The sequence below is a fragment of the Hippoglossus hippoglossus genome, chromosome 13 (assembly GCF_009819705.1).
Source record: "Hippoglossus hippoglossus isolate fHipHip1 chromosome 13, fHipHip1.pri, whole genome shotgun sequence".
Taxonomy (NCBI): Eukaryota; Metazoa; Chordata; class Actinopteri; order Pleuronectiformes; family Pleuronectidae; genus Hippoglossus; species Hippoglossus hippoglossus.
The window spans coordinates 21,137,505-21,151,779 of record NC_047163.1 but is presented as its reverse complement, the minus strand read 5'-3'; the positions used below and the strand labels follow the sequence as shown (position 1 = coordinate 21,151,779).

Sequence of the window (14,275 nt, the reverse complement as noted above, 5' to 3'; positions counted from 1 at the left end):
GCTTCGTGAGATATGCGATCCACAGACATTTGTGGAATTAGTAGGTGGAAGCACAAAACTCACACTGTCATATAGTGTTATCAAGATTCAACAGTATCCATCACGTAGTCATGTTTCACATGGTGAATGTAGCCTGGAATCCACACCAATCAGCGAGCTCATGCTTATTCACTCTTTCAGATGCTCTCGTTCAGATTTCCATCCGTCCTCGGACAGGCTGGGCCAATCACAACCAACAACTGATATGTGCCACTGCCGCTAAATCATTATCATTTAGAAACAAGATGGTAAGTTCCAGACCCTTTCACAAATGTGTGAAAGGGTACAACGAGTACAATATTCAGTCACCTACTCCACCAATGCCTGAGAAAGTGGCATTGAGGGAAACAGCAGTCGTTTCTTTGAGCGACTCTTTCATGTTACATAAGCCGCTTTCAGACATGACCTGCAGACTTTATCTGCAGTTTTTGTTTGCATGCACAACACAGGGAGAGCTTCTCTACACAGACGCTTTCACAACAGCAACAAGTCCTCCATATTATTCAGGTGAGGGGTTGTGCAGCAGGCAGAGGGTAACATATTAATTCTGCTGCGGAGATCACTTGATTTTCTTTACAACACACACAGACACCGTCTTCTACGTGAATGACACCGCTTTTTCACCAGGAGCTATTCCTTTTCTTATGTCTTTTTTTTCATTTTTGCGTCTGAGGCTTGTTAGAACCGTCATCAACCTTTCATCCAGCGGGTGATCGCCTGCTGTGTTCACACATCGAATTCTGCTGACTTTCTAAAGACTTTATACCAGGAGGCCAGGCAGAGACAGTCCGCAGATAAACCAGAGCCTCTAGCATTTGCACTCAAACACGCACCTCATCCGGAGAAAGTGCGGAAAATCTGCATAGTTCAGTGCAGCAATATATAAACAATACACATGAATATATTTGCTCACACTTTAATAAAAGTTTCAAAGTTCTAAATCACTGCATGCGGCTATTTTCATCAAATATCCAGATGGAATTCTAGCGTAATTGAACAAGTAAGAGCCCTAGTTTCCCCTAATCACAAACACACACCCACACACACCAAGTGCCAAACTGCCCAGCACCCTTTCAAAACAGAACAGGGTTTGTTAAATCCCCGCAGGCTCCGTGCTTTAAGCCCATTACATGAAAATATTAATATGTTCTGGCATGTTCCTCAGAAAGTAAAATTATTAGAATGCTTGCTGGTGCCAAACACCAAAGAGGACACTGAGTGTATGCGTGTGTGTGTGTGTGTGTGTGTGTGTGCGTGCGTGTCTAACTCCCACCAATTCAACTTGTCATTTTCTATTTTCTCGTCAAATGAAGTGTGAGATTTGAGCTGAAACGTTCTGTTTAGCAGCAAAGCTCTAAATAAAGGTTTTTTAACATTTTTTCATGAGTTAATTCTTTATTGTGGTATATTTATGACGTAAAAAAAAACAGTCAGGTCTAAGAGAAGTGCTTCCTTCTCAGTTTATACTTACATCTAAATTCTACTCTTGTTTTGGCTAAATTCTTTAAAATTATTTGATCTCAACTAAAATGTAGAAACTAGAATTATCATAAAATACTCATTCAAAAACATCCAAAAATGTATAATGAAATGAAAAGCCTCTAGAGTGTATGTATGCGGTTTTAAGTGTTGCTAAATCACAACAATATAGAATACATAATAGTATAATATAATTTTGTGTGAGTTTATGTCATGACACACATTTTGTAACTGGTTTAAAATTTTCAATATTGTTGTGCAAGTTAAATACTGGAAAGTTTTGATTTGCAACTTAGAGAAGCTGCTGCTCTACATTCATTTGTTTAAGTCATTCCAATCAAACGATCCCTTTGTGTAGTGCACGTATCCTGAGCAGCATCTAATACTTCATGTTACTGAAGCAAGTGTGTGCATTTCTACTGACCAGGTGTTTCCAGACTCATCGCTCTTTCCAAAGGCGCTGTACGAGCCGTCATCGTGCTTGTAGGTGAGCTCTCTCTGATATCCTACGACACAAACACGCAAGCACACACACAGTCAAATTAACATTGTTAGGCTCCTTCAATCCCACAAGACCTTTAGCATTAAACTGGTTATTCACAGTTGCCATAAATAGTTAAGATTCAGTCACTTTTAGATTTTTTTGGTGCCGATATATTTTCAACTTAATGAAGCCGTTTTCCTGAATGCATCAGTTATGCATTTACTTGTTAAAGCTTAAAAAAAAGGTTAAATACTCAGATAATGACTGACTGCAATATGCAGACCAGACCAGACGATTTAAACTGTATTCAGTGAGAGATGGTGCAACTGACAACCCGTTCAGTGACCTGGGTTAACCCACGTCAGGGGTCTATCTGTATGGGTCGACCTGCGTAAGCCGACCAAGAGCTTTGGAGAACTGGTATTATTATCAGGAATGTAAATTTATTAAATGATACTGAGATAATAGAAAGTGTACACTTGGGGGATTAAGACAATGAATGTATCTGATAAATGTATCAATATCATTCAGTGTAATTCTCATGTTTATTAGTCCATTCATCCATTTCGTTATCTATAACCCTTATCGTTTGGGGGTCGCGCTGGGGAGCTGGAGCCAATCCCAGCAGACATTGGGCAAGAGGCAGGTTTAGGTCATGAACACATCACAGGGCCGACATAAAAAGATCATTTGCTCTCTCCGCATGTGTTTGGACTGTGGGAGTAAATCCATGCAGACGCGGGGAGATGTTTATCAGTTATGTAATTCACACTGTAGACTAGAGTCTTTACAGTTCTAGTCCAGTGAGGGTCAACGATTACCTGGTGACTTCACCTGGCCTCCTATTGGTTGGGGAATTTTAGAAGACTTGTTGCCCAAAAAAAAATCCAAGCCCAGAAGAAACAAATCCAATAGCATAATTTCACACGCTCGCAAAAGCAGCGTGGCTGCGAGAGGAAGAGCTAAAGCTGAAGAGAAGGAAATCTAAGCACAAGCAGGGCGGACTTGACTGCGAGCGCAGGGTTTTGAGTGAAAGCATTACAAAATCTAAACATGAAATCAGTAAATCCTGCTCCAGAGACTCTTTAATAAAGGGAGGGGGAAAAAAACATAGAATGTGTGTTGAGTTGAGCTATGTCATTCACAGGTCTGCTGTCTAAAAGGTGGTATGAGAGAGAAAACCATGGGATAAAGCCTTCACCTTTTTTTATAGTAGTTTCACTAATGTAAGTCTATCTCATATGTTTCTCTGACATTACTGACTTTAGAGGCGGTCCTAACCACTCACCGCTCTCCAGGAAGCGAGTCGCCCTGTCACGAATCTCCTGGGTCAGCTGACCGGTGCTTTGCAGGTAGTTGAGGATGAAGATGTTGGGGGCAAACAGCACCATGTTCTGCTCCCCACAGCCGTACGGCATGGCCAGCAGCTTGTCCAGGTTCTTCATGGCCCGGCCCATCAGATCACCTGCAGAAGCAAAAAAAAGTAAGGTAGATGATTTCATCATTGCAAACATTGTCTATGTGACAGGGTAGAGGTATGCTCTACTAAGTCATGATAGCAGAGAGTAAGAAACCTGATGTTACTAACCCAGTACAGAGACGGAGGCCCTGGCTGATCCAACCACAAACACCTCAGGCAGCAGAAGAGAGATATTCTTCTCCACTGGTCCCTCTGGCAACAGAGAAAACACAACACATGACACAAACTGGAGGAGAAAAATGAATGAGCTCTCTTTAGCACTTCCATACAACACAATATTACATTTCTAATGTAGGATTCAAAACTGGTGTCTTTTGGATTATGTCTGTCATCCTTTACTTTGCACAGGTTTCAGGTTTAATGTGAGCAAACCAACAATTTCAACTGAAGTACAAGATCATATCATGGACTAAACACTAAAGTTAGGCAACCAGCACATTTACATTTAATTATATATATTAATTCATCTTAATATTAAATTATATGCAGTCAGGCAAAAAATATGTAACTCATGATACATTTTTTTGGTGAGTACAAATCATGAGCTAAATGTCAATGCATCAGTGTAAAGATATGCCAAACAAACATCTGTGAGAACTTTAACCTCTGACCCAGACGAACGTAGGTCTCCAGAGCAGAATGACATTTAAACATGCATCTTTTAAGCTCTCTGAACGAGAGGGTCAACATGGCCGTCTGCCTGGAGGCTTTCAGATAGCTGATGTCTGTGAACGCTCACCTGCAGGGCAGAGGAGAGCGTTGTGACTGACCATCTGTGGTGTTCCTTCAGCCTATTGGAGACACAGGAAATCAAGATGTTAGGGAACAATATTGATTTTAATTGATTCATGGACATGAAATTAGGCTTAACTCAGTGTTTCTGGTTGTCTTTATCCAACTCAGAGAACCGTGGTTGGATTAGTAACTCTTATCTTGTGACAAACTGCTTAAGTGTCATGTTGTGACAGGCACTGACCTCCACCAGCAGGGTGCGGACCACTGTGTCGATTCCGCCCATGTCGGGGACGGTGGCCACCTCGTTGCCACACAGTGCGTCAGTCTTCAGGGCCTCAGCGCTCACCTTCAGTTTCACCTCACCTGTGTGCACACAAACAAACATGCTCTTATTCTGAAAGCCTACGTTTGGTTACAGCTCCCTCGCCCTGTCACAGTCACATTTTGCACACGGAGGCAAATATCACTTCCCATCTGCTTTCAATCCAGCTCATTATCCACACTCTTCCTCCATCCCTCCTCTCTGAGTTGTACTTCCTCCCCCTGCTTCCTATCTTATTTGCCCTCATTAATCCCCATTTGTTGCCTTATTATGCTGCCTCTCTCCCATATGGCTCCATCTCCCACACCCCTCCCTTCTTCCCTCACAGCCCACAATCCTTCACACAGAGGACAAGTACAGATCACCCCCCGAGGGAGAGGTTTCTGAGTGTTTCGTCAGAGATACTACCTGACTTGTTAGTACAAGTGATTGTCAGCATTCCTCTAAGGGGGAGTTAGAGGAGTGCAATTTGGCATTCACAAGAGCTTCATCTCCATCCTGCCTGATGGAGGCTGATGGAAACGCTCTGCCTTCAGCCCAGGCAGCGTAACGACGACAGACGGCTGTCTTTGCTTCCAGCAGTGCAGACACAACAGCTGTCAGCGCCTTTAACAGGGATTAATTAGCTTGTTCTGTTTTATCTTCATCACTGAAAGTACACTGCTCAAAAAAATTAGGGGAACACTTAAATCACACATCAGATCTTGATGAACAAATTATTCATGTTGGAAATCTTTACTGATATACATTGTATAATTGTTGAGAACAAAATGACGCAACAACGGTCAATGAAAAACCAAAATCATCAACCCACTGAGGGCTGGATTCAAAACCACACTGAAAATCATAGTAAAATATTTAAATCACAGGCTGGTCCAGCTTGCATCATCACAGCAACTCATAATGTGGGATCTCATAATGGGGGATTTCCTCCCAGGCCTGAATCCGGGCATTAGTGAGCTCATGGACTCCTGTGGCGGTACTTGGCGGCGTCGGATGATACACAACATGACGATGCATAACATCTCATAGGGGCTCAATTGGATTTAGGTCAGGGGAGGGTGAGGGCCAGTTAATGGCATCAATGCCTTCATCATCCAGGAACTGCCTACACCCTCTGGCCACATGAGGCCGAGCATTGTCCTGCACCAGGAGGAACCAGGGGCCCACTGCACCAGTCTGTTTCTGACAGTTTGATTAGAAACATGCACACCAGTAGTCTGCTGGAGGTCATTTTGTAGGGCTCTGGCAGTGCTCCTTCTGTTCCTCTTTGCACAAAGGAGCAGATACCGGCCCTGTTGCTGGGTTGATGACCTTCTACTGCCCTGTCCAGCTCTCCTCGTGTAACTGTCGGTCTCCTGGTGTCTCCTCCACGCTCTTGAGACTGTGCTGGGAGACACAGCAACACTTCTTGTGACCGCATGTATGGATGATCCATCCTGGAGGAGCTGGACTACCGGTGCAACCTGACTGGGCTGCAGCTACCGCCTCATGCTACCAGTAGTGACAAGGACACTAGCAGAACACGAAACTAGAGAAGAATCAGTCAGGAAGGAGAGAGCAACTGTCTGTAGCCACCACATGTAAAACCATGTCCTTTGTGGGGGTTGTCTTGCCTCTGCATTGCACTTGTTGTCACTTTCATTTGCACCAAAGCAGGTGAAATTGATTCACAATCACTTGTGCTTCCTAAATGGACAGATTGATATGCCTGAAGTTGAACTGACTTGGTGTTATACTGTGACAATTAAGTGTACCCTTAATTTGTTTGAGCAGTGTATATAGCATTGAATTGTACCTAACAAACAACATCAGTCTTCATCTTAAAGATATGCAAAGCACATGGTGTTACTGGTGATAATGATGACAGACAACTGGATAATTTATCTGTAATAAGAGTAGTGAGAGCTGTGACTGAAACAGATTGAGACAACGTTCAATTAATTCTAAAAGGACATTTAGACACGTTTTTTTAGTTGCTCTGAGGATGAATGTTTAATTTACCAATTCTCTGCCAATCATCTTATCACAGCCTATCATCAAAACAAGGTCCAACTAGGCTTTTGGTCAAAATACTACTCATACTTTTATTTTTAACTGACCTTAAAGTTCATATGATTTATATGAAACACTTTTTACTGGCCTCCCCAAAAACAGATACTTCAGCTCGTTCAAAACTGCTCTAAACACATTGATACGGTTTCTTCATGTCCTCCTCCTTGCATACAAAGCTCTTCATGGGCTTGGAGCTGAGGTAACTTCCAGTAGTTCAAATCATGTAATGACTTAATGCTGTAGTTTTATCTATGACAATGTATTTCATTTACTCATGAAATGTTCTGAGTAAAATCTTCAATATGTCAAGTGACTAACAGCTATCACCATTAAATAAGTATAGCCGAGTATAAAGTGATATATTAGTATAGTAGCAGTAGAAGCACTTCAGAATCACAACAGTATTTGAGTAAATGTACTTTCCACCACTGACGGTTTTTAAAGTTAATCTGCACTAAGCCATATTATCAAGGTTAATGTAATGAACTATATTAAGTCTCTAAAACTTTGATACTGGAATGAAAATACAGCATGATTTATATATATATATATATATATATGAATTGTAATAAATAAGTGTGTGGGGGGGGGGGTTAAAATTCAATCTGTCAATAATTATTATTTACAGAATATTCTTGTTGAGTTGTCCAGTAAAAAAAAAAAAAAAAAAAGTGTCCCAACAGTGGAAGCTCATTGTGTGGCGTGAATAACTATATAGCATATATAATTTGTAATAATACACGACAAATATAAAAAAACATCCATACCAAGGGCGGTTGGAGTAACAATCCATGAGAAGGTCCTGCTCTCATCTCCACACAGACACACAGTGTACTGGCAGCCATCACAGTTTCTGAGAGTGTACTGGTCTGATTCAGCCAGTGATACCTTCACCTGCAGACAGGCAAAAAATACATCACAGCTCAAATATGTTAAGTATAAGGCACAAGGTACATTAAATATGTAAAAAAATCTTTTATTTATCCCATGTCTGTAATCCCTGACGAGCTCACAGCCATTACAGTTTGAATAAATCTTACCCACAGACAATCTTTACATACTTGGAACTAACTGAAAGTCATTCCGTCTATCATTGTCATTCAAATATTTACCATAATGCATTTGGAGAGATAGTTGAAGACAGTGGCTTTGAGTGTAAAGACCTCCCCTCTGATGACAGAGTAGGGCAAGGTGAGACTGACAAAGAATGGCTGGAAGGCCGTCAGTCCAATGTTGGGCGCCACGCCAAAGCCGACAGAGGAGACGCAGAATGCTCCGGCTGCCCACTTAGTGATGGTGTCAGGGACGGTCTTCTCCACATTCACTGAACCACTCTCACTGCACAAACAGACAACCGATTAACAAATCAACAACTTCTAGTGGCATGGTATTTCCCAAAACGTCTGATAACTGGACACATGAATATGTTGAACAAATATCATGGCAATATGCAGTAAACTGTGGTGAGATATATAAAATTATCGAAACGATCTGGTATCAGATATCATTGGTGGCGGACCAGTTTTAACCCACGGGTCGCCAGTTGTCGGCCAGACAGGAAGACATGTTGAACTCCGTCCACAGACTGCCTGTTAAGCCTTGCCCTGACCGACTATAAGGCACTGCTTTCCTGTTTATTACAATTGTATATTTCACATATTGCTTGTCCATATCGCACCAAACTTGGCACTGCACTTCCTTTGTGCGGTGCTTTGTAACATTTCTTTTGAAAGGTGCTATACAAATAAAGTTATTATTAGTAGTATTATTAGTGGTAGCAGTAGTAGATGGCTACATTATTACTGCTAAGTAGTAATAGCAGTTACGCGAGTCTGGTGTATGACAGGAATGTATCATTTATCCACTCCTCTTTCTGGTCTCTATCTACTGGATCTCACAGAAGGAAACAGCTGATAAACCCAGAGACATTAGGGAAACTCTCTTTTCCAAATTTGAAGACCTGGACTTTGCCAATGACCTAGATGCCTCCCTCCTCAAAAACACCTGCAGGAGAAAACTGACAGTCCGAACAGGTCATCAGCAATTCAAAAACCAAAGTGATGTGCATAAATGCCATCACAATGAACGGTGACCCACTTGACTATGTTGAGGACCTACCTTGGCAGATTACACAATGCAGCACAAAAGGACACCAGATCCAAGGCTTGGGAAAGCATGCAGACCATTTGTAAGACTGCAGTCCATCTGAACTGAGACAAAGAGCCGGAGTGTGGTGCTACTGATCCGATACCAGCACACACAATGGCTTGAGCATGTCCTTAAATTACCAGAACCACATAACAAAGACTGCACCAAGATAGATACCACCAGGAAAACGTAAACGATGTCAGTCCAAAACAACATGGCAGTGAACTTTGACAGCCAAGCTGAAAGAGATGGATCTGACTTGAAGAGAGGCCCAACACGTAGCCTAGGACAGGCCAAGATGGAGGCAGATGGTCAATCCCTTAGTTCCCTAGCAGAATGAACAGGACTCACTAATTATATAAAGTTTCCATGACTACTACATTGACTAAGTTTAGCAACGGTTTAATCAGGAACACTGTCTTCTTTCTCCCTCTTGTCATTCAGCTGTCAGTTCAGTACCAAGATCAATTGTATTGGATACCAGGTCGTCATCCTTCAACCAGAAGCCCTGCGTAAAATGTCACAAATCGTGCTCCATTACTCATCACCATCAGTGCCTAAGCTCCGGGTGGATGTCCTCCATATCATACATTTTATTTCATTCTAATGAACTCATTGCCATTTGTTTCTCTACAAGTTCTCCTGATTGAAATCATGTTAGTCAGAGATCAAACTGTGTCAGAGATTGTGGACAGGAATTTTACTCCTGCACAACCAGGGCACCCAAAAATAACTATGACTATGACTCTACAGCCATGTTAGAAGCTGAGGCTGTGTGTTGTACCTCATAACAATAATAATATTTAAGGCAACCAACAAGCATGTATACCATGCTCCAGACTATTGTTTAGCTTGTCACTGGAATAATAACTTTAGTGATTTACTGCAAATCACCTGAGAGACCAGGTAAACCTCACTGTGGTGCTAAGGGAAAAGTCTGCAGATCACTAAAGTCATTTGGTTGCTTTGTCTGGTAACAAAGCAACGTCAGCACAACATTTTTACAAAGTGCCAAACCCTTAAACTACATTGCTACAGTGGCTAAAAACAGAGTACCTCATGGCACATGATGTTGTTTAAACATGTCAACAGTGGTAAAACAAACATTTGAAGTCCTTAGAAACTAATTTTCCCAATTAGCTTACTAACCTTACTGTGAGTGATGGGGTACAGCACTAGCATGTCTGTTTTGGCTATTGCACAAAGAAAAGATGTGTGTATTTGTTTTCTATTTCTTCTAAGTTTCACATAGCTTCATAGTTTAGATTAGTTTCACATGGGGAAATATGTGATGTTACATCTATAAAGCAATCTGGACTTAACATTTACTTCAGGGCCTCTGGTAAACTGTAAGTAAAATTAAAAAAAAAAAATGTATATATAAAAGTCAACATTTTTCCTAATGCATACTCTCACAACTCAAAATGCACACGTCTGAAAATCTTATAATCTCTTGATGGTTTCATATGATTATTACCCCACAGTAACTAGGTCCCAGATCCAGGTTTCAGGGAAGAATGTCCTGACGGTTTCCTTCTTGTGTTCATCTTTATCTTTGCGCGCGCCACCTGAATTCTGTGGCATCATGTTGAAGGCCATGGGGACAGGAGAGTCTAGGACATCTAGGAACGCTTGGATAAAAAAAACAAACACAAAAACAGTAATTACACAACTTACCCAACAAAAACCAGCTCCCAGATCCAGGTCTCAGGGAAGTATGTTCTAATAGTCTCCTTTGTCTTTCCAGTTCCTTCTCGGTGACCTTCAGCACTCAGATCGTTGTAAAGCATATCTGTTAAATATACTTCACAGTAAAATGACAAATTTCTTATTCTGGGACCAGTATCAATGGACAGTTGCGTGAGCAGTCAGTGGACAATACAAGTTGCAAAACATAAATCGTACCTTCTTCGATATAGTAACTGTCACAGTCAATAGGTTTTTTCACATCGGAGTTGGTCACAATTTTGATTCCAATTTCCTAGAAGAAGAGACAGAGTGATGATAAAACCAAAGGAGAGAATGTCAAGTCATAAACTGTATAGAATTTGATCGCTAGTGGTGAACCCAGATGCTATACCTCATGTAAACTGTTAAATACTAAATGAAGCTAGATCAAGGCAGCTAGAGGAAAAATCAAAAGAGATAAAACAGAGACAGAAGGAGCCAGAGATAGAACGATACATAAAGACAGAAGAGAGAAGGAAAGAGAGGTAAATAGTGACTGAGAGAAATAGAGTTAGTCAGAACTAGATAGAGTAATAGAATAAAAAGTGTAAAGAAAAAATACTGTACTATAAGAAAGCAATCCACAGATCAATAGATCTTATAAATATACAATAGCCCACATATCTCTGATCAATATCTATTTTATCCCCTTCCAAACAAAACGATCCAAAATTCTACTTTAAAGATGCTGTAGACGTCGTTCTTCTGATCAGGTTCAAAGGAGATTGAGCGTGACGCTCGACGAGGTGCGCTGAGTACAATCAGGCAGGGATATGGCTCTTGGTCTTCAACCTCATACGTGTAACCTGACATCTTCTGTAAAGGCAGCTGTTTGTACACCTGCACAAAAACACCAGTGTTAATAGGGGTGTGTCAGCACACTGAATGATGGGAGGTCCACACAGTGATGATGTAAATACTGAAAACACTCTGAGACATTGGGTTTTGTGAATAAATCGCTACTTCCACTTATCCCTAAAACCAAGGCTTTATGTAATTTACAATACAAACACCATGTAACATTTTGGCACAGGATTAGTTGTTAACATGGCAAAATAAGCAATGAAGGTCAATGTCGTACGTAGTTGATAGAGAGTTCCTGCTGTCGCTTCAGCAGGAGGACACTCTGGTCGATGGCCCTCACAGAACACATGGAGCCTGGGTGAGCCTGGAGACTAAGTGTGGTCTTCTCCGCTGGAAGATTCTGGATGGAGGAGAACTTCAGAACCACCTGCACAGCAGACAACAAGGTGCAGTTGCTTTAGTTTTGGAGCAGATTAGATGACGTTTATGTCTATCCTCTTGTCAAGCCTCAAATTTATGTATAAAAATAATCTATATATCTTTTTAAACATCAAAAGGGTCTTGTATTCATTTAATAATCAACCTTGTTGTTGAGGCAGAGCTGAATGGGGAAGTCCTGGCTGTCGGCCACAGCTTCTCCACCGGGCATCACAGTGTAAACTACCACCTGGGCAAATGGTGCCAGGTTTGTCACCTGCTGGAGTGATATGGACAACTCCCCTTTGTTGACTAAGGCATGAAACACAGAGACAAAGAAACGTGACACAATTATCAAAACACATAAATGAACAGAAATTATATATTTCTTGTTTGCCGAATGAAATAATATTGTTTTATGCACATGAGCAACTAATAGGTTGCTACGTTGGCCTGAAGCAAAAAACCCATACTTGTGGTTAACCTCAACCAATTCACACCAAGACAGAAAGAGGATATGTCTGGGTGTATTCTGCTTTTGAAATCACTTACACCAACAGTGTTTTATCTATTCCTTTATGCTCTCCATCTCTCCCAGCTCCCTTTGAGGCCACCAACCCCATCTTGTAAGTTGCTAAGGGCAATTTGATCGCACAACACTGATTTGAGCTACTTTGGAAAATAAGTAAATTCCTAAAACAAATGGCCCTTCCAATTTCTGTCGAAGCTTATTTAACCAGGAGAAAATTCCTGGTCTTTTTGTTTTTACATTAGCTGGACAGTGTACGTGGTATGGACACATGGTAATGAAGGTATATGACTACCAGTACAATGGGTCAAATTGATATGTTGTCAATGGAGCTCCATGGTAAAAGGAATAAGAAATAATCAGACTTGCCTAGACTTAATTTTAGGTTCCATCCATATTTTCATTATGAAAACACCATTTTCAAACCAAAATGACATCTGTCCACAAGTGTTTTGGCTCCATATCAGTTATAACTCACGTCCATACCAACAAGCCTGAAATCACCCATCATGTGACCCTTTACAGCCACTGTTCATGTTCAACAGTTCTGGTTCTGCCCGTCCAGACTAAAATACAGTCCTGGAGTTTTCAATCTAAAATAGGACCAGCAGCATTTCCAAACTTCTTTTTTAAAGGGGCTGATGGTTATGGCAAAAATCAGCATCACAATTATTTTCAATCAATATTGTAATCCCGATTATTTAACATGATTACTCATGGACTTTGGAAACATCACATATTAATTGAACTTTAAAGAAAAGTACATAATTTCGGCGCCATGGTAACAGATTAGTGTCTGCACAGTCTAAATGAGCAGTGAGTTTCCGGCACAGCGTGGCATTGTGACTCTGCTCCTCTGTTCTTTACCAAACTTCACCCACAAATAGAAATGATCTTTATAAAAACCTGCTGAATTCATATTTTCATACGTTTGTGGATAAAACGGGGCATCGCTTCTTATGCAACAATGAAGTTAAAACACAGCGTTGTGTCATAATCTGCTGGCAGAACTTCTCTTCTGTCTGCAGGAGTGCTTGTGTGTGTGTCTGCTCATCTCCGTTACTCTTCACACACAAACTGATAATCACATGTATCAATAAATGATCGTGAATCCGTCCCAGCCACTTTAACCCTGATGTCCTGGTTGTGTGCGTCACGTCTCATCCTGTGTGTGTGTGGTATTTGAACAGCGTGCGCAAAATGTTCGAATTTTTTCCCATGACTTTAAATATGGGTCTCATAAACTCTAGAGCCAATCAAACACACACAAAGTAAATTTCAAGTACTGAATATGTCCTAATAACTTCTGATTAGTGTTGGTGTTTATTGTTAACGTGTAAAGTGAGCGCAGGTCAGCAGGAGAGTGAGAAGGGAGGACATGCGGCAGTGTGATACAGCACCATAAAAGATACCGGACCATAACATGCGTCTGTCCTGATCCTGAAAGGCTGCTGTAGTGTCCTGAGCCCGACTTTTATTCGAGGACAAGCAGCAGAAACGCTGCCTGTGTGAACGATGGAGCTTTATTGCAAAACGAAACACTGGATACTCATGGTTTCATGTCGGTTTTCATAATCATCATAATTCATAATCGTTGGAAGCTGTAATCGTAATCGAAATTCAATGACTCAACCAGCCGTTCTCCGTTTTAGCAGCTCTAAAACTATGGAGTAGTGTGGACACCAGGCATATCTTTAAGCAGAGTTGTATTCTAAAAATAAAATGTAGGTATGTGGGTGCAGCCTTTCTAAAATACTTCACGTTAGCTTGTGGTCTTTTCATGAGCTTTGTTGAATGCAGAATATCACCAAGTTTTCTTTGTTCAAATAACAAAATATTCTGTACCAGTTCCTGCTTTAACAGCCACTGGGATATGGCCATGCTGCACAATTCCTCCTCTGGACATCACCTACAACGAAAGAGAAAAGAAAGAAATGAAAGACAGACAGGCACAGATGTGGGTTTTTCACATTAAAATCCCTCTTTGAAATTTAATTAAAGAATTACATCTGCTTCTACATTGGAATGTAGCCATGAGGATTGGGTTTAATTATT

The 14,275-nt window shown here is 41.1% G+C and overlaps 1 protein-coding gene across 3 annotated transcripts in view; it reads right to left on the bottom strand.

Moving 5' to 3' along the window:
* Positions 1-14,275, bottom strand: part of LOC117772655 (alpha-2-macroglobulin) — a 32,371-nt gene that overhangs the window by 9,430 nt on the left and 8,666 nt on the right. For 2 of the 3 annotated variants that reach the window (XM_034603976.1, XM_034603978.1), the window contains exons 13-25: positions 14,066-14,129; positions 11,858-12,003; positions 11,552-11,701; positions 11,149-11,310; positions 10,648-10,723; positions 10,220-10,364; positions 7,707-7,932; positions 7,362-7,488; positions 4,459-4,580; positions 4,222-4,273; positions 3,591-3,674; positions 3,291-3,467; positions 1,943-2,024 (exon numbers count right to left, since the gene is read on the bottom strand). In XM_034603976.1, the coding sequence (XP_034459867.1) occupies positions 1,943-2,024; positions 3,291-3,467; positions 3,591-3,674; positions 4,222-4,273; positions 4,459-4,580; positions 7,362-7,488; positions 7,707-7,932; positions 10,220-10,364; positions 10,648-10,723; positions 11,149-11,310; positions 11,552-11,701; positions 11,858-12,003; positions 14,066-14,129 (1,613 nt within the window). Of the gene's footprint in view, positions 1-1,942; positions 2,025-3,290; positions 3,468-3,590; positions 3,675-4,221; positions 4,274-4,458; positions 4,581-7,361; positions 7,489-7,706; positions 7,933-10,219; positions 10,365-10,419; positions 10,535-10,647; positions 10,724-11,148; positions 11,311-11,551; positions 11,702-11,857; positions 12,004-14,065; positions 14,130-14,275 lie in introns of all 3 variants that reach the window. The other variant, XM_034603977.1, reaches the window with a different exon arrangement.